This window comes from Mastomys coucha, unplaced genomic scaffold (genome assembly GCF_008632895.1).
Source record: "Mastomys coucha isolate ucsf_1 unplaced genomic scaffold, UCSF_Mcou_1 pScaffold7, whole genome shotgun sequence".
In the NCBI taxonomy this organism is placed as follows: domain Eukaryota; kingdom Metazoa; phylum Chordata; class Mammalia; order Rodentia; family Muridae; genus Mastomys; species Mastomys coucha.
In genome coordinates, this window is record NW_022196913.1 from 38,236,098 (window position 1) to 38,257,345 (window position 21,248).

At 42.0% G+C, this 21,248-nt stretch overlaps 1 protein-coding gene across 5 annotated transcripts in view; it reads right to left on the minus strand.

Annotated features, from left to right (window-relative positions):
• Positions 1 to 16,344: 16,344 nt before the first annotated feature.
• The window catches only part of LOC116082570 (serpin B6), a 91,614-nt gene continuing 86,710 nt past the window's right edge, over positions 16,345 to 21,248 (minus strand). For all 5 annotated transcript variants that reach the window (XM_031359467.1, XM_031359466.1, XM_031359469.1 and 2 more), the window contains 2 exons: positions 17,149 to 17,304; positions 16,345 to 16,873 (listed from right to left, as the gene is read on the minus strand). In XM_031359467.1, the coding sequence (XP_031215327.1) occupies positions 16,469 to 16,873; positions 17,149 to 17,304 (561 nt within the window). In that variant the 3' untranslated portion in view covers positions 16,345 to 16,468. The remainder of the gene's footprint in view (positions 16,874 to 17,148; positions 17,305 to 21,248) is intronic.

Below are 21,248 nucleotides of genomic sequence, written 5' to 3' on the forward strand. Positions count from 1 at the left end.
GTCTGTGAAGATATACACTTTTGTAAGGAACTTTCCAGATCTTTTACCAGGGCTCAGAACCCTCTACCCAGCAGATATCAGTAGCAAACCAGACCCCCAGCCCAGCTGTGACTGTTTTACTTTTAAAGGACTAAAATGTAAAGGAATGCTCAAAGTATCTTACTTCCATTGGATCCTTCCCTCTCCAGCTTAATGTTTCTGGCTCATCCTTCCAGCTTTTCTGGGAAAATACACTATGTATGTGTTTACACTAGAATTCTACACACAGCCCTACTATCCTCCTTTCCTAAGAATAGCATTTTCCTATCAATAATTTTATAAGTTGAATTTAAAAGATACAACACACACACAAACAAACACACACACATACACACAAGAGCACAGACTTTACATACTTGTATATACATTATATACATACACCACACTCACACACACAAATGAGAAAGAAATGAGAGAGACAGTAAGATAGAGATTTACCAGGAATGTTATGCATTAGTAGCAAATACAGCTGATTTTACTTAACATATTTTGGATTTTTTTCAACTAAGTATGTTTTCTGTGTTATATTTTTTGGTATGGTATATTCCTAAGAATCTAGCTCAAGGCCCTACAGAACTATGAATGCACTCTGCCTGTGAACGCACTTAGTTCTATCCCCAGCATGTGCTGTGGTCTACTTACAAAATCATACTCCTTTTAAAGGATTGGGTAAAACAAACTGACACAAAAACATGCAAAATGAAGACTGCCATACACCCACAGTTCACTGAACACATCCCAGATCAGCAACCAGAAAACCATTCTGCATGCATGTGTTTCCCTCCTGTGGCTTCAGAAAAGAAGGAAAACGTCCTCTTAGCAGTTGTGCATGCTTCACCGTGATGCACATTTTGTAACATTAGGTAATGTTCCTGTTGTCCATGTAAAATATTCAGGGTTCCATGGATTAGCTAAGTGATGGAATATGAACAGCCCTTCCACCTGGAGGGCAGGGGTAGAGGTAGATTTGTACTGATTTAGCAATACTTCCCAGAAACCAGAGCACAGTGACTGGAACCATCAAAGTCTAAGTGTCTAGCCACTGGAGCTTTAGAGAAGTAGAAACCCACCAATGGACTAAGCAACCCACCATTGTCAACTGTTTAGCTAACTCAGTTTGATTAAATGTATAATGGTCATATAACTCCAGCAGAAAACCCAGGCTGTTCCAGAGGTAGACTCCCTGCACATACACTTCATATCATGCCTGTGTTGTTAGTTTTCTATGAAACTACAGCATTTCCCATAAACAACAAAGGGGTTCAACTGGCATATGGCAAACCTTCATCACCATGCCATATTACATTCTTTTCCAGTGAACACTTTTTCCAGTGAATTACCAGTAATAGTCCTGTCTAGTGACTCACCTATGAAGCATCATTGGGTCATATATCACTTCTAAAAGATCATACACGAAGCAGAGAATATTACAAGACCATGAATATGGAAAAATTGTTTTACCTTACTCTGATGAAAGACGATCAGTAGGCCAGTCTTTTTTGTAAAAAGAAGACATGGAGTTAATCACAAAAGATTTTATTCTACTACAATTCACAGTGTCAAACAGTCCAGAGACAGAGCAACCAGAGAACGAAAAGTTTGTTTAACACCAAGCCAATGTGTTGGAAGGTGAATGGCTATCTAAAAACCATTTAGATAGCATCTCTTTTAGGAATGTTGCTGCAGGCTCAGGCAGGTAGTCTAGGATAGCTCACTAGTGTTGAGAAATGACTGGTTCTGCAATGTGTTTGCAAGTGTCTAATCTCAGTCCTTGGGCCACTGGGTCATGAGAGAACTGTGAATTGAAAGATGTGACTATTTATAGGTTAGTCTGAAGTTCTGTATGTCTAGTTTCTGTCAAAATCAATGTTATCTCGCTATTGTATACAACTCGCTTAAAACTTATACTCTTCCCCAAATTGATGGAGTATATGTAGAGAAAGGTTCTGTCATAAAGACCTAGAGAATAAAGGCAAAAAAACAAAGGCATGCTCCTACATTGTACAGAAGGAAGAAAACCTAAAATGGTGACCCAGGAAGTAGTCCCATTAATGCATGAGCACGAATCAGAAGAATTCCCATGAACTTGAAGCCAGTCTTGTCCATGTAATAAGTTCCCGACCACTTCAGGTCAGTCTGAGCTGTAATGAAACACACACACACACACACACACACACATACACACTTGTCCCTTTTAAATTCAGATTTTACTTTCAAGGCAAATGTGAGCGGAAAGAAGGGTTGTATGAGCCTTACCTTCTAAAGCTCTGAGTATTACTGGAATGCTTAAAAGAGGCTGAAGCCAGTAGCTCAGGTTAGCTCTTTCCCTTCCTGTCCAGAGCCTTCCAAAGGTCTTCCTCTGAGCCAAACCTGCCAGGAGGCAAGAATCCCCTTGTTCTGAGGCTCAGATAGCTCAGAGCACACACACACATCCATCCCAGAACATCCGTGGCAATGTGATGAGCAGGCAGCTGCTGTAGCAGGATAGCAGTTGTCTGAAGTACTTTCAGGGAATTGAAGGCTACTTTTCTTTCCTTCTTTTTCTTTTTCCCCATGCCCCTACTTGCATTGCACCTGAAGCTTTATGCATTCCAGGCAAAGTGCTAGACTACTGAGCTGTACCCACAATGCTTTTTACATTCTCCTTTTAGTCTGAGATTGGGTCTCACTAGTATGTCCCAGCTGACCAATGGCCCCTTCTGTGTTTCAGGCAGGCCTCAATTTTGGATGGTTTTGTCTCCTGAGTCACTGGGATTACAGGCCTGATTCACACCCCTGCTATTGCTGAAAACACTGACTCCAAGCTTCAGACTATGCTGGTGTTGGGTAGGTGACTACTGTCCTCAGAGGGCTGACAACTCTGCCTTAAACCATGCTAACATCACTGTTCTCTGAACATCATTCCATGAGGAGCCAGGAAGATTGAGTGATAGAGGCAGACCACCATCACTTCCTCTACAGTTAATTTTCCTTTGCCAGTATACCTCTTGATCTCCAAGATACCCCAAACCGAAATCCTTCGAAAGACACATCTCAAACTTGGGACCCTGTCCATGCTCAGCCACTTTGGCAATAAACTGGCACTGCAAAAGTCGTCTGTGATCTGCTTCCTGAAAGGCCTGGTTCCCTGACCTGCTTGTGTCTTTTTCCATAACAAAAGAAGCTCACATTCTTAGCTACCCTGGCATCTTGGAGCTATCCCTTTGAAAACACAAATGAGGAGGCAACAGAGCAGGCATCCACCCAGCTAGGACAGAGTACAGCTGACCAGTAGACTGGCCCTGAGATCCTGGATCACTACTGAAAAAGGCTATGCAGTCCACATGAGGAGTCCTGGGACAGTGCTCCCTGGAGACACCTAGAGTGTGGGGCTTGAGGGCTATGAGACTAATGTCAGGCAGCCTCTGATTAGAACTTAGGAACAATATTCTACTACCCCTGGCTCTGGGGACTGCTCTGAGAGCAAGAGGTTATAATTAGAGCTTGCACTGCAGCCAGTGGTCTTGGAGACTGAAAAGGAACCTCCCTGGTCATCTTCATGGTCATCTTGAAAAATCCCCTCCAATACCCATTTGGATTCCACACAAAGGGACGTGGAGGTGATATGAGATGAATATGTCACTGTTCATCCTTGATAAAAGTGTCTTGGTATTTAAATGAAAGCAAGACTTCTGTTTTCATTATGTTTCCTGTCTGTCTTAATTCATTTTCCTTGGCTATCACTGAATACTTCAGACCACATATTTTATAAAGAGCAGAGGTTGTGATTTTAGGGGCCAAGGGGCCAAAGGTTAAGGGATTGCATCCTAATGACAATCATTTTGCCGGTAGAGAATATCTGTAGAGTCCTGTTGAGGTGCATGTCTTGACACTATGAAAGGAAAATACATACAAGTGACAAGCGCGACTGGGCTCCATAATTGACTCACTCAAGATAGCCCAGTGCTAATCAAATAGTCCATAAATGCATTAGCTGAGCAAAGCTCTCATGACCTAATTATTCCACAAAGAGCCCCCCACCTCCCAATACCTCACATGAGGGATTAGCTTCAGCATGAGTTGTGCTGGGAGCACTCAAAGCACAGCACCCCAGCCTCTTATGAGGAAGGCATCTGTTTGCTGAGCTCACAGAGAAATCAGTCGGGTATAACAGGATTCTATTGTCGAGCTTTTCCTGCAGCATTGCTCAGACTTTGCCTCCCAACACACTTTTTCCCTTCCTGTTTTCCAGAGCTTGTCTCAAAACAACTAAGACCTTCACAAGGACAGAGGTTCTTCTCAGCCTAAGAGCTAATTACGTAACTTCATAGGTAAGCAAAATCCTTTAGAAAAATTACAGTCTTGTTCTTCAGAAAGTTTATGTGTGAGCATCAGCTTTAAGGACCTTATTATATAGCTGGCTAATATTGGAAAAGTGGTTCCAAAGGCTTGCCAGATGTTGTATAATTGTTTCATTTGTTCTACAGAGTCATTCTACTTACGGAACCATCCAGGAGCCACTTGGAAACAGAATAGAGAAGATACAGTGTCTGTCCTCAGTACAGATGGGCTAGCAGATGAAATATGTTGTGGTATGTGGAGTACCTGTGCTGAATATAGGGGCAAGAATAAGTAGAAGCAGGAGCAGTAGGTTTACCTTTGGGAATATGGACTAAAAGGGTGTCAGAGTCCTTAGCACTAGAACTGAAAACTGAAGCCTGAGGAGTAAGTGACACACTGAGCTGAGTAAGTGACACACAAGAGGGACTATTCCAGCTCTGCAGACTGGGAAACATGGAAGTGTGCCTATACCACAGGAAACCTATAGCTCATAATGTATCATTAAATAGAATGCAATTTAGCTTAGATATTGAACTGTTTTATATTCATGACATCATGCCAGTGGGTTTATAGACTTCCGAGCACATAGCAACATCCTCAGAATTAAGATACGAAAGCTTGCTTCACAGCAGTGTGGAAGCATGGCAGGAATGGGATCCAGGCAGGGAAACCAATGTTGCCAATTTTTCAGATAACAATCACTAACAGGAACCAGGCAGGTACTCCCTTAATCCCAGCATTAGGAAAGAAAAGGCAGGAAGATCTCTGCAAGTTCAAGAACACCCTGGTCTAAATAGAGAGCTCCAGGCCAACCAAAGATATAGAGTGAGACACTCTATCTAAATAAGTAAGTGAAATTAATAAAACACGAAAGAGGATGCCCTTGCGCTTAGTTGGGTAAGGAGAAAGGAAACAGCCATGACCCAGATGGATGACTTGGCCCAGCAGGCTAGAGACTAGGACAACATGCAAGATGGGAAAACAGAAGTTAGAGGAATTTAAGGAAACATGGTTTGGTTATTTACTTTATTATTATCAGTGTGTGTGTGTGTGTGTGCGCGCGCGTATGTGTGTGTGTGTGTGTGCGCGCGTATGTGTGTGTGTGTGTGTGTGTGTGTGTGCGTGTGTGTGTGTGTGTGTGTGTGTGTGTGTCTGTGTGTATGTGTGTGTGTGTGTCTGTGTGTGTGATATGGGTGAGAGTATATGACAGTCTACATGTGGTGACTGAAAGCTAATTTTGTAGTAATTGCTTTAGTACCACCTTCATATGGGATTTAAGGAACAAACGCAGGTCAGTAGGCTTGACTGACAAGCATTTACCCTCTTAGCCATATCACAGTATGTCTGAGTAAAATGATGCACTTTTTCCCCTCTGTGGTACTGGGGACTGAACCAGGCTTTCCTGCATGTTAGGCAAACACTCTACCACTGAGCTACAACCCTAGCCCTGGTTTGACTTTTTATTTTGAGATAGTGTCTTAGTAAGTACCCAGGCAGGCCTTAAATTTTGTCTGTAGCCCAGGATAGACTCAAACTTCTTTAGCTCCCCACATAGCTGGCATAGCTGTGACACCAGGCCCAGAATCAATTTCAATTTTGACAGGGAAAGATGGAAGTTCAAGAGAGGTCTAGGAACCAAGTGTCAATGTGATGTCAAATAGATAGAGTTTAAAGTCATAGGCCCTGGTGAGGGGTTCCCAGAGAGAGGAAGAATTCTCAGGAATTCCAGTACACAAAGGTGAATAGAGAGCAAAGAGACAGCAGCTGACTGGGGAGACCAGAGGAAGGGCTGAGGAATGAGTTACTGGGGACAAAGAAGAGGGGCTAGTTCTAAAAAAGAACCTGAGTGATTGGGGGCCATGAAGAATCCCTGTTGAACAGAAGTGGGTGGCCAGAGTTGAACAAAATAGCCTTGGAATAGAGGAGAATGGGGGGGGGGGTAGTTTGGTCTTCTTGGGGGAGGGTGAGGAGGCAGGGACGTTATTTGGATTTTACTGGAAGGATTTTACTGGGGTCAGATGTTTAGAGACTCTATGAACATGCCCAAAGCACTAGGGTTGGGAACAGAGTGAGACTGGTAAGGACTGGCCTACAGACCCACGAGCTTAAGAATTCTGATATCTCCAGTAGCAGGTGCTGGAGGGATAGGCGGGGCACTTGAGAATATTCAACCTAAGTGGGGTCAGAAAAAACAGTGCCTCTCCCTGAGACACCTAGAGGATAAGAGTGAGTTGAGTCACCAAGATGACCTCATTAGCAGGCAGGGAAGGGCTGAACCAGAAGGAGGGATAGCACAGTCAAACCAATGGAGGCAAAGTGCACTCAGCAGCGGCCTGCTACTCTGGAACCCTGGGCTTCCTGGGTCTTATTAGCATCTGCCCAGAGGTGCAGAACTTTGCAAACATTTCGGACCCTCAGCTGCTGCCCACTTCCAGTGTCTATCCCTTCCAGGGAGCAAGCACAGCATCCAGCATAGCAGAGAGGGCCTTTGCTGGAAGGGCATGCCCAACCGAGGACTCCTTATCACCAGGCCTCATAGCTAACTAAGCTTTGGGCAGAAGCACTCACACACCAGTTGGCCAAGAGCAGGAAGCCGGGGACACAGGATTTACAGGTCACCTCTTTCAGTGAGAAGGAATGGAGCTTTGGTTCAACGAGCATGGACTTGAGCCTGAGCTTTAGCCTGGCGTACAGCAGGGCTGGGGCCAAGGTAGTAAGGTCAGAGGTTAGAGACTCAGAAAAGCTGAGACCAAACAGGACAGGGCTATAAGGATACAGGCAGGGACTAGAATGCAGGCTAAGGGGCTGAAAGTATGCATTTGTGAGAGAAGAGGGTCCTTAGTTAAATTAACCATGCCCCTAGGCAATGTAAGAGGGGTGAGAAGGCTGGGTTTTGAAAAAAGTTGACACCTGTCTTACCCTGAGATAACCAATCTACTAGTTCTTAGGCCTGTTAGTTCTTTCTTTCCTCCCATCTCTAGAGGGATGTAGCATTATCCATTCATTCTGTTTCCATGAGAAAATACCTAACAGCTCACAAAGCCAAGACTCCTAGCATCCCTTCCTCAGCACTAGAGCAGAACCTTATCTGAGGCACATGGGAAGAAGGCTAACCTGAAGAGGCTCGAAACCCCATGGCTTGTGCTCTACAAGGGAGAGGGGTCTTGCTGTCCAACCACCCCAGGTCAGGCTGCTTGGGTACTAACATTCACTGGGTCTGTGGCCCAGCAGGTGGGGAACCTAACCCCATCATATCTTATCTGCTATTGCTCCTAATGACACTCAGATCACTTCCAAGAGCCCCCTGGGTTCCGCCAAGGTATCACTAGAAGGCACAAGCCACTGTAACTGCCTTTTGAATAATCTGTACTGACAGGCTAGCTTTCTGCAGTCACTTCATTGTACTTGAGCCCTTTATTTGACCTTAGGACATTTTTATAGACATCTGTAAATAAGACAAACTGGTCTGTGAATGAATCTCAGTGGATACAGTGTTTGTTACCATAAAGTATGCCCAGGATTTGATCCCCAGCAATGCATAAAACCTGATAGGATGTTAGCTTTAATTTCCAACTTGATATAATCGACCATTACCTGCCAAGAGACTCTCAATGAGAGATTGTCTACATTAGGTTGACTTGTGGGTATGTCTGTTAGGGGATGACTTAATTGATTAATATGTCCACTGAGGGCAACACCATTCTCTAGGCAAGGGTTCCTGAACTATGTAAGAATAAATTGCCTGAGAACAAGCAAGATGGCAGCAAAGATATAAAATTATTTATCAGATTAGAACTAATAAGAGTTTTAATAAAGGATGTATAGTACAGGCAAAACAAACGCAGAAAGAAAATTCTCAGAGAGATTCTCCCTCTTGAGATAGAAGGGTGCCATTTTATATCAGAGGGGAAGCTGTTCAATATTATGTCATGGACCATTTGTGTGATGTCATATCTGGATAAACAGGAAATATCCATCTCATTATTCTGCTAAGTAATACATTTACAGGGGTCATTAGGAGATCCCATAATGCACAAGGCAACATGAGTTACAGGATCAGGCTTAAGATAAATTAGGTTCTGCTTTTAAAGCAGGGGAGGGGTGGAGGTGGGAGGGCACTTCCATTTTGAGCCATTTTGCTCTACAGCTTTCCCCTGACAGATCAGGAAGGACAAGTCATTGACACAAGATCAATGTCTTTCTACTGAGACTGCTTCAGAGCTGAGAAGAGATACTAGGGCCTGACTGGCACTGTTAATCTATCATATAGATGTAGGACCTTAAGGCATGAAAGGTTTGAGTTGCGTTTTGGAGAAGGGGAAGGGATGGTTATTACAGACAGCACTGTGGTATGTTTTCAGCAGTGTGAGGCAGGCACTGATGCTGATGGTAACAGATGATATTCCTAAAATCATGCTATCTAGAATTTAATGACCTGTAATCTGGAGGATAGCAGTCAAACTCAAAGACTAAGGAAGAAAAGAAGACTCATGTCATCAAGTAGATCCAGGATGGACAATGACCAGGAGAGCCAGCCCCTTGTATCCTCCCAGAGCTACCAGCCCTATGCCCTCCCATAAAAATGGGTTTTCTGAGAAATACTGTTTGAAGATTGCCTTTACATATCAAACTTTCACCCAACCTGTAACCAGGTGAATAATGAGGTCTGCAATCATTTAGAACTACTCATTTTTTCTGCTTACACACAGTGTATCCAACCTATTCAGAACTAACCAACCTCTGAGATAAACAGAGTTAAATCCTACTATACTTTGGATTTCCAAAGTAATTAACTAACTCCTACAATCTGAATGCACAGCCTCAATTGCACTCTGTTCCCTATTTCCTCTTTCTGACCCACTTGTTCCTAACTTAGAAAAATGTATGTGTTGTATGATGTGGTGACAAGACCTAAGTCATTTACTGGAAGCATCAAGGTACTAAAAACAAGATCCTCTTCCAAAAAAAAAAATGTTGAAAACAACTCATAGGTAGAGATCCATTGATAAGACCCAATGTGTAGGTTTCTTTGCTGTTCTGAGTCCACGGGGCCAAAAACAAATTCCCTTATGAGGCTCCTATAAAAGATCAATTAAGATAAAATTTCCCCAATACTTTTCATTACCATATTTGCTGTGTCCTTCAATAGAGGAGAATCCTTGTTCTGAACTATTAAATTAGAAAATGAAAGGCAAAAATTTGTCTGAATGAGTCAGGCCCATTTTTTTTGTATGAAGCATTGCCACATCATTAAGTTATTGCCTGCAGTTTGTTGCTGAAAATATTTAATCCCAGTCAGGGGCTTCAACCTCCCTTTGGTTATTTAATTCCCATATAAAAGATACACATGACCTTTAATTTATAATAAGCCTTTATCTGCACTAAATCTTGGCAGATATCTACCCTCTATGCTATTAGAATCTACTTTCCTATCAATAAACTGGAGTTATTAATTACTATGTTCAATCTGGGTTGGTCTTAACTCCAATTGGCCAGCCCTCACAACCATTTTTTTTTTTAAATTCTTACCCCACAGTGTATTCTCCTCTGTCCACCTTCCTCTCTCTCCACCTTGGTCCTCTCAGACCCCAAGCTTGGGAACCACAAACCCCACCTATATCTCTTCTGCCCAGCTATTGGCTGTCCACATTTTTATTTAACCTATAGTTATAAACCAAGGAGCAAGGAAGGTCATCTTGTATAAGGATTCTCTCATTCTTAGATGCAACCTGGCCTTGGGGGCCAGTACTTATCATTACAATAAATATCAAAAGATCAAACCTCAACAGCAGTTTATATTGTTTACTGATTGATTGACAGGAACAAAGTATGTTATTCCAAATGCTGGTGGTTTTAGTATGTCAAGGGCACTATAGTTTTGAAGTTTTGTGGGGCAAAAGAATCAACGTGGTCAAAAAACATTGAGATGTGGTTTATGAAAGAGCTTCATTAGATAGGAATTAGGCCCACATGCCAGAGTCATGGTCTCTTCTTTTTTAAAATTTAACTTTATGTGTATGTGTATGGATGTTTTGCCTGTATGTGCCTATGCACCACATGTATGTATTCCTATGCACCACATGTAGGTATGCCTGTGTACCACATGTAGGTATGTCTGTGTACCGCATGTATGTATGCCTGTGCACCACATGTATGTACTCCTGTGCACCACATGTATGTATGCCTGGATCTTTCATGTACATATACCTGTGCACCACATGCTGTCTGGTGCCTACAGAGGTCAAAGAAGGCATTGGATTCCCTGGGCCCTTCAAAAGAGCTATCAGTGCTCTTAATTACCAAACCTATCAGCAAACCTAGACTCTCTTTCAGCTCTCTGATGGAGGAGGTTTCAGAGCAAGAGTCTGCTGCCCGGCCCTCTGATTCCCCAGAGACAGAAAGATTTTAGGGAGCAGAATATGTGTATACCAATACCCCCTCTGATGTATACTGATTTCTTAAGTAAGACATCATATACATGGAACTTTGATAGCTAGATACTCACAGGCATTGTTTTGTGGTCTGAGTAGCAGTTACATTCCTAGACTTTTTTGTTCCTATCAAAAACAAGTAGAAGAATGATTGCACAGGAAAAGAAGATAGAGGAGGCCCAAGGAACAATGGGCATGGGCTAGATCTAGCTTCTTCTCAGCTAGAATTAGACAGCCACAGATTAGGTTTGGGCCTCATGATCTACAATGAGTAGTATCTAGTACCTGCTGGTCTCTGGTGCAGAAGCTTGTGTTTATACTAGTGCATCAAGAGGCTGTTGCCCGTACGAGTACAAACAGTGTGGCTGGACAATATTCTGAGAGAACTGGATTGGCATCCAGGCTAAAAAGGTGCCTACCTATAGGTATAAGTCAAAGCAGTTAGTTATTAAAGGAGTGCCCATAAGCATAGGTTATGGCATCTAAAATCATTTTAGTTGGAAGTGATTAAGCAAAGGAGATTATGGAGGGTAAATAGAAGAGTTGATGACAGAAGAGGCACTGGTAAAGAAATGCCAATAAGATTTGAAGATTTGCTTTTACAGGACACTATGATGGGGCGTTAGTTTTTTTGTTTTTTTAAAGATTTATTTATTTTATGTGAGTACATTGTTGCTCTCTTCGGGTACACCAAAAGAGGACATCAGATCCCATTACATATAGTTTTGAGCCACCATGTGGTTGCTGGGAACTGAACTCAGGACCTCTGGAAGAGCAGTCAGTGCTCTTAACCACTGAGCCATCTCTCTAGCCCCTAAAGATGGGTTTTAATAGGGTAGCAACAGATTTCATTGACAATTATCTAATTATAAATAGTTTCATTTTAGATCACAAGAAAGTTATATACAAGAAAAGATATATAACAGAATCATGTAGCCAAATATAATTTGGCTTTGAATCCGTAACATTTTGACTTTTCACATTTAGAGAATATTGCTGAATATGCCCCCAGAATGCCAGTTAGATGATTAGATCATAGAGTAGATCCATTCCTAGCTTTTTGAGGAATTCAAAAGTGATTTTCACACTTCCTGTGCCAGTTTGCACACCCATCAACAGTGAGTAGGTACTTCCCTTTCCCACATCTCATCAGCATTTGTAGTCATTTGTCTGAGGGATTAGCTTTGTTAGTCAATCTGACTTGTAAGATAAAATCTCAAAGCAGCCTTTAATTTGCACATCCCAGATAGCAAAGAATGTAACATTCTTAAAAATATTTACCAGCCTTTTGCATTTATTCTTTGAGAACTGCTTAGTTCCTTCTCTTAATTTCCCAATTTTTAATTATTGGATGTCTTCATATCTAGGGTTTTTTTTTCTTTTTTTTCTCAATATAAATTTTATTTTTTTAATAAAATATTATAACAATAAAAATGAGTATTATAAAAGTTGTTTGATATAAAACGACAATCAATTTAACAGTGTTATGTAGATGATTGTCTACAGCAATACTGAAAATACATACATTTTTCTCAGTATAAATTTTAAATAGGTTTTTTTTTTTCATTCTTCATGTATCCTAGATCCTAACACTCTGTCAGACATGCAAATGGTAACCATTTTTCTATTCTGTAGGTTGCCACTTTACTTGAATTAAGGTATCCTTTGCTGAACATTGGTTTTGGGGAAGAAGGGGTTAAAAAACTTTAAGGGCATTGCTTCCCTAACTTTCTTCTTGGCATGTTTATATACAAAAGGCAACTTTCATGTGTTAATTCTGTATCCTGCTACTTTGATAGAAGTGTTTATTATCTGTAGTTTTCTTAAGGCATCTTTGAGATCTTTTATACATATAATTATTGCATATTCAAATAAGGAGCCTTAAGCTTCTTCCTTTTCTGTTTGTATCCCCTTTATCTCATCCACTTGTCCTAGCCAAGACTTAAAGCGCAATATTGAACAGGAATGGAGAGAGTGGCCCTCCTTGTCTCATCTCTTATGCTACTAGAAAGAAATACTTTGTCTTTCCCCATTTAGGATAATGTTGCCTTTGGTCATGTTGTATATTGCCTTTATTACGTTGAGATATGACCCCCATATCCTTAGATTCTTCATAACTTGTATCACAAAGGGAAGATACTGGGTATTGTTGAAGGCCTTTGCTACATCTATGAGATGGTTACGTGGTCTGTGTCCCTTAGTGCACTTATGTGGTAGATTATGCTTATTGTTTTAGGTATCTTGAACCTTCTTGCATCTCTGGGATGAAGCCAAATGATCACGATGGATGATCTCTGTGATGTGAATTTGCTTAGCAAGTGTTTTATTGTGATTTATTATGTCTATGTTCATCAGGGAGGTTGGACTATAATGAATTTCTGTCTTTCTGTATTTTCTTTTTCTTTCTTCCTTTTGTTCTGGTTTTAGTCTCAGGATGATATTGATCTTATGCAGAGAATTTAGAAAAGTTTCCTCCTTTTCTATTTTGGAGAATAGTTTGAGGAGCATAGGTGGCACATTTCTTCACATAATCCACCTGGGTTCGCTTTAGCTGGGAAATTTTAGTTACTGTTACCATCTCATCATTTGTATATATTTACATTATGTACTTCATCTTGAGTTAACTCTGGTAGGTAATATAAATCTGGAAATTCCTTTATCTCTTTTAGATTTTCCAGTTTGGTAAGATACATTTTTTTTTAAGTATGTCCTCATGATTTTGAGTTTCCTCACTCTTTTCAGTGATGTCTCCCTGCTATCTTTAATTGTATTGATGTAGATCTTCTTATCTCCTCTCTTTTTCTCTCTCTCTTTCTCTCTCTCTCTCTGTCTCTGTCTCTCTGTCTGTCTGTATCTCTCTGTGTTTCTCTGTGTCTCTCTGTGTCTGTGTCTGTATCTGTGTCTGTCTGTCTCTGTGTCTGTCTGTCTCTGTCTGTGTCTCTCTGTCTCTCTGTCTGTCTGTCTCTCTGTCTCTGTCTCTGTCTCTGTCTCTGTCTCTCTCTCTCTGTTAATTGGCTAATAGTTTGTCAGTCTTTTTAATTTTTTCAAAGAACCTGTTTCCTTGATTATTTGCATTCCATTTGTTTCTATTTCATTGCTTTCAGCCATGAGTTAGATTATCTCTTTCCATGCTCTTTTTGGTTGTTGTTTATTCTTTTTTTTCCAAGGATCAGATGCATTGTTGTTAATTTGACATCTCTCAAACTTTTGATGTAGGTACTTATTGCTGTAATGAACTACTTTCACTTAGAATTGTCTTGTGTCCCACAGGTTTGGGTAGGTTGTATTTTCATCTTCATTCAATTCTAGGAATTATAAATTTCCTTATTGATCTCTTCCTTGACCCAACTGCCATTCAGGTATGTTACTGAGTCTCCATAGGTATGTGTGCTTTCTGTAGTTTGTATTGGTAGCCAGGTTTATTCAACTGTGATCAGACAGAATGGAAGATGTTATTTCAATTTTCCTAAATTTGTTGAAACTTGCTAATATGTCATAGATTATGAAACTTTCCTAATATGTCATAGATTATGGAGAAATTTCCATGGGATGCTGAGAAATGTGATTTCTTTAGTATTTACATGGAATATTCTGTCAGTGTGTGCTAGGTCCACTTAATTTGTGTCATTAAACTCCAGTTAACTCCAGATAGCTTTGACACTAGATCCTTCTACCTCTACTTCCCAAGTGTTGGAATCATTCACCTGTACCACCATGCTCATGCTTTCTAGTCACAGGTATTTTTACTATATCAACAAAACAAAAGCAGCAAGCCTTCCCCACCCTTTCTTCACATCAAGTCCTAAATTCCATTCGTCTTAACGTTACCCAGCTCTACTGTCACCACAGCAGCATGGGTGAAGTCAGAAGCTACAAAACTGCACACAGGACATGGAAAGTTCTTCCTGCCAGCCCTTAGGTTTTCAAGGTGAAAATCTTTCACATAGACCCTGGCCCCTTTAATTTCTTACTTTCCCCAAAAAATGCTTCTATTGTATTTCCAGCAAGTGCCCAACATGGCTACAGAAACTTGTCACCTTTTATTTATAATACTTGTCACTAAGTAGAGAGTCACCTGGTGTTTATGTGAATTATCAAAGGCTAGCTTTGACATCATAGACAGTTAGGGGTGTGGCAGCAGTGATTGAGATCAGTGCTACTGGGAGTCAACATCCTCCAATCCGCCAGCTGACAGCAGTGGACAATTTACAGAGTCAGTACCACTGATGGGATAAAATGTAATTTTCTAGGGCTGTCAAGAATGCCTAGCAAGAAACTCTGCAATTTTTAACTCTTATGTGGCTGGTAAATAAGAATAGGATAGAGAGATCATACTCTGGCCAGGCCTGATCACCTGTTTCATCAATTTCACAAGTGTATATACATACTTATATACACACACACGTTCTTACATACACATGTATATACGTACACATAGGCAGGCAGACATATATATATTTGTCGGATGGAACAGAATCCCAACAGCCACATTTTGGTTTTCCTCTCAATTTTTTTATACCTTTAGAAAAAAAAAGTTCTTTATAAAATTACCTCACAGATAAAACTTTATACAAAAGGGAAGTAAGGATGATGTTGAAAGTTCAAAGCAGTGTTCATTCTATAAGCTCATTATAAGGTCAAAGCAACAGTTTCACATGGCCTTGCTATATCATAGTGCTTATCTGTGGCTTCATCCTTAGACCTGACCTAGAATGAATGTTTTTCCTTGATCACAAACTTGTTCCAATCCTATTTCTCTTCTTAGTGCAATTTATGGAGGCTCATTGCATTCCTTATAATGCAGTCTTTACTTACTATTCTATGAGGAGAGTGCACATTCTATTCTTTATTCTAACTTTATTACAACTTTATGGAAAAACAACTAAAACCATCTCCTTGAAGTTTCTCCTTAAAATCATTTAAATTCTATAGTCATTAATTCATATAAACATCATTAATTCATGAAAGTCCATCTTCATGTTGATCTGCAGGAAATCTGCCCAATAGGGTGGGCTGATGCCAAGGAATCATTGGGCCATGTAATAGTGGCAGGAGAGGCATATGAGCAGTGGGAAGCAATCCCGAGACAAAGTCTCTGGGGTTATGTCTCTCCAGAGCACACCCATTGCAGCCATGTAAAACAGTGGGCCTTCTCCAGAAAACTCACTTGCTTGTCATAGCCTTTCCTAGATGGCTTCTGTCAGTGACGAACGACCTCATGTTCCCAACCCCTGGGAGAAAGTGGTCAGTAAGTATCTAAAGAGGCTTATGTGTCATACCATATGACAGGGGAGACAAATATAGGGAAAGGGAACTTTCCCTACTGTCCATTCCTTGAAACTTCAACACGCTGGCTTTTTTTTTTTTTTCACTTAAAGTGGGATGAGATCCTGATGCTACCAAGGGAAAAGAAAAGAAGCACACGTGGCTGCCTGTGTTGGCAGCCACAGGGTCCTGCAGCAATGATGAGCTCTAGCAAGCAATACCACAAACCCACAGGAGAGCAGATCCAGATCCTAGAAAAAGCCCTTCTATGAGGCAGACAGACACTCAGTTCTGAAGATAGGGTGCCATAAAGCCCTTTATTTCATAATTGCCATTGCATTTATGGATAAGGTCACTTGGGTTACAGGCAAACCATGGAGAGTGGGTAAAAGACTGACAGGAACACCCTTTCCTCAAGGACAGGAGAACCGGCCACAGAACAGAATCCCATTGGTCTTAACATGCTGAATGAAGAAAAGGAAGGGGTGGTCGGCACAGAAGCGGGGAGTGAACCTCATGCACCTCAACATCATGATGGCAGCTGTAGCAGCTGCAGCCTCTGTGCCTTCCTCATTGACCTCCACAAAGGCCTTATGCACAACCTTAGACAGAAACAAGCCTTTCTTGGAAGCCATTCCAGAAAAGTCTGCCACGCCCTTCACAAAGGCATCAGTCATGCCCAACTTGCAGAGGACATCCTTCATGTCATAATCCTCCTCCAGCTTAAACTTTGGGAGAAATACTTCTACCTCTTCTCTGTCCATCTTGTCCAGACTCGTCCACTCTATAAATTTCTCGTAAGTTATTTCCTTTTCCACCTAGAAGAGAGGTGAAGACATTAGGACAAACAATGCTGTCACAGCAGGTAGTTGAAACAACAGGCAGGCTCTACAGTGCCCAGGGAAGTGTGGCTGTAACTTGTTATGGTAGCTGGGAGGGGACAGGGAGCAGCTCAGGTCCTGGATTCCACCAAAGCCACACAAGAATGAAAGATTAAAAACATGATCATGGGAGCCTAGGAGAACTGCCCCAGCAGAAACCCAAATGCCACTCTTTCTCCATCACAGCTCCATCAAGGCCCCATAATCCTTACTGTTTTTAGCTCAATGTGTTCATCTGGAAGCATGATGATCATGTTCAGCTCATTGCCAACATAGGGAAGCAACAGAATCTTGGTGAATATCTCTCCAATATAGGTCGTGTTAAAGGTAGACTTCTTAAACATCATTTGTACAGGTTTCTTCTCATCCTGTAAAGGAAGGATAAATATTGAGTTGAAAGGAACACAAGTGACACATTGGGCAAACTCAACCAAAGGAGCCAGGCACTAAAACTAGGAATGCTTGCTTTTTTAAATTGTATTTTATACGTATGAGTGTTTATCTTGCATGTATATACATGTACCACATGACTATGGGCATTTAATGTCTGTATATTTCAGAAAAGGGTATCAAATCCCCTGGAACTGAAGTTATGGGTGGTTATGAGACACCAGTGGGTACTAGATTTTGACTACAATCCTCTTCAAGAACAACATGTGTTTTTAACTGCTGAGCCACCTCTCCAGCCTTGAGAGCATATATTCTTGAACTGACTTCTAGAATACTTCATCAGCCTCTCAAACACAGGTTTAGACCTTACATGAACCCTAAGGCCCATTTTTCAAGTCTGGGAAGAGATAGAATCTTGTTTGTTTGAGATAGACTCTCATTCTGTAACCCTAGTTGATCTAGAACTTGCTACAGAGACTAGGCTGTCCTTGAACTCAGAGCTACCTTTCTCTGCTTCCTGAGTGTTGGGGTTAAAGGTGTTTGCCACCATGCATGGCACTGTGGTAGAAACTCTAATAGGTGAGGCTTAGAGGGAGGAATTTATATTGTTGAGATGTTCCCTTCAACAGAACTGAGGAATCTTGGGCTTTTTCCTGTCTTTCACTGCCTGGTCTTGGAATGAATTATTCTGCTCCAATGCCTGCTCCCAGTATTCCTTTCTATACCCTCAAAACAGGGCCTATACCAATGGATCCATCTCATCATAGACATAAACCTCTAACAATGAGTCAAATAAACCCTTTCTATTGTTAAATTGGGTGTCTCCACATTTTAATGACAGGAAGCTGACTGACCCAGTCACCAAACACCTGTAATGTCCTGGGCCAACAATTCATTCTATTGGGAGGAGATAGACTTTGAACATAATTCTCAAATTCACTGTTCTGGCCTGAACTGCTCCTTGAAGAATGGAATAATTATTTTGTAGTCTATTTGACTCCTGCACTTTGATATTCTTTTTTATAGTTGCTCTACCTACAAGTCTTACTCATCCTGACTGACAGTGATGTCCTCCTTCCAGTTGCCAATCCCATTTCATGTCCTTGAGTCCTGTCTTTCTCTCATACCCTGGTTTGACTCATTACAAAACTGTATTGTCTGTATCTCTGAATTATAACCAAAACCTGACTTTGCTTTTTAAAGAGACTGCCATCAGCACAGCCCTGGGATGCTCTGATGACCTCCTTGTCACTGACCTCAGCACAGCAGCCATAGGTCCCAGCACAAGGCAAGTCAGACCACACTTCTGTGGCTGGATAACACTTTGTGGTACCACTCTACCAGGAACAAAGACTGATTAAAATCCTTAAAACATCCCAGAATAATAAAGACAAGCCCACCCTGCTTCCTATTCTACTTCACTCTCTTCTTTGGTCATAGGGATGTTTGTAGTGTTGTGGTTAACTAGATTATGTTTCTTTCTCCCAAGACACTGGTCTGAAGAATCCAGAACACACTTTGTAGGTTGTGCTGTCTGCTCTTGTGCAGTCGTACAGTGAAGTTTCCTCAGCAGCTCTCACTGGATCTACACTCAAGCACAGCATCCTGCCACTGCCTCTCTGTGTCTCTGCAGCCAACCACTGTGTTCTTACCTGTGCTTATCTCAAATTTCTCTCCCCAGAAAAGACAGAGCTTCATGAGAGTGGGCACACTTAGCCAGTTAGTGCATGGTACACAGTAGGATCTCAAGTGATCTGTAGGCTATAGTGGCAAACTAATGGGCAGGAATTCTGCTCATAATTTAAAAAAAAAAAAAATCCACAGAACAGAAGATCTTGTGTCTTTGGAGGCATGGCCACATATATGGATTACCATCAGCAGCTGCTGTAGTTACACAGTTGTCTGTGTCCTAGTCTAGAGTCAAGGAAACAAGACAATGTCTCTTAACTCTGCATCTAATAGGAGCCACAGGAAGTAGTTCCACTTATGTAATATATGAGAAAAACCTCAAAAAAAAAAAGTTTTTTTTGTTTCTATACCTAAGTCCTTCCCTGTGAACTACATCAGGGTTAAAGCCCTGCTGTAAGCATGAAGAAAAACATCCCATGCTAAAGGTAGCATAGCAGGAAAGGAGATTGAGTTCCCAAGAACATCACTTGAGGTAGGCAGCCCCAGCTCCACCCACGTCCTGCCCTCTAGTGTGGACAATGGACCAGGCCAGGAAAGTGTAGTGGACCAGCCTTGGGCTGTCTGTACTTTGATGCTAATTCCACTCTCCTGGGATTGGCTGCAGATAAGGAGTGAGTCACCTACTCAGGTGACTTCTTGTGAACCAAGCCCCTAATGAATAAAGGAGTCAATCTCTGGGCGAGTAAGCGGGACTTCCGGATTGGTCAGTTCAGGAGACAAGCCCTTTTGGATTTGCCACTGAGGATTTAGATTTAATAAGGTTTACAATTTAGGATTTTAGTAGTTGCACCCAGCAATTGAGTTACCACTGTTTCTGAACTAAGTTGGCGTTGCATTTTCCTCATCTGGGTTCTCAGGAGAAACGTACGGCAGCAAAATGTGGGTTTGCCTGACGGCCTGATGGGCACCACAGGGGTGGTGGGGGATTTGAAGCATGGAGCTGGCATAGTAGCAAACTGCCTGTGGGAATGTAACGAGCTGGATGGAGATGTTTCAGGAGACCCAGACCAGAGAGTCTCCATGAGATAAACACAGGTCGGTCATTGCCTGTCAGTGCATGGCAGGTCAGACACACAGGGCAGAGAGTTGCTGGCACAAACATAGGAACATGCCGGTTCATGTTTTTTTTTTTTTTTTAATACTTCACACAACCGAAATTTGGTAAGTTTGAGCAGGCTCAGAGTTCCCAGCACCCAGGCACTCACTTGAGACAGTAGGCAGCTCCCTGCTCCCTACCAGGTTCCTGGCCTGGATCACAACTTGACCTATGGTCATGTAGATCAGAAGAGAGTTCTCCATGCTAATGAGGAATCTAAAGGCCCTGAGGGTTTAGTCAATAGGCTTCCCTTTCCAGACATTCCATCCTACTAAAGGTATTTAATTTCTGGTCTACCCCAAAAAGGTGGTATGCACCCATCTTCCATGATGAATAGTCAATAAACAGTATGGTTAAACATGGACTGTCTCTTTCATCAAGAACCACCACAGGGAGCATGGAGAAAGCCTCCATCTACAGAACCACAGCCTACGTCTCCCACAGAAGGCCCCTCTGTGCTCCCAGATAACCACCACTAAGCTAAGAACAATCACTGATGAGTTAAGCCAGAGTTCCCCATCCCACCCCCACCACCCTCCTAGCCCCAGGCTTGTCCTCAGCCCACAGGTTCACTCTGTTCCCAAATCCTCTCCACCCAGCATCTAGATGTCCAGGACTATGTCCAGCCTTGGGCTCCTCCTCGAAGGCCTGAGGAGGAGCCAACCATAAGCCTGGCACTCATTACACAGCTCTCTGCCCTCAGCTGTTTTTCCAACAGGGTAAGATAGGTTATTTTCCCTCTGTTTTGCTTTAGAGGAACCAACATGAGATGTGGTCCTCTTGAAGGAGGCAGGAGATACAAGACAGCACTTCTGGGAGGACACACTGAAAAGAACGGACTGTGAACAAGAGATGGGCTGCATTCAGGGCCACAAGGAGACTCGTAAACCACACCTGGAGTTCAGATGTTCCTATTTTCAAACTTCTGTGAAAGACCATTTCAAGTACACTGCAGAGCTCTGCCATCAGGTTTGGACTCCACATCTGTCAGTGACAGCATAGCCCATGACAGAAGCACGGCCAGCCCTGAAACCATGTAGCCTGCAGCCATCATTGCCAACAAGTGAAAGGAGAAGGGAAGAGAAAGGCCCCAAGGCTGAACGAGGATCCTGCCTGAACAGTGATCCAGAGACACTA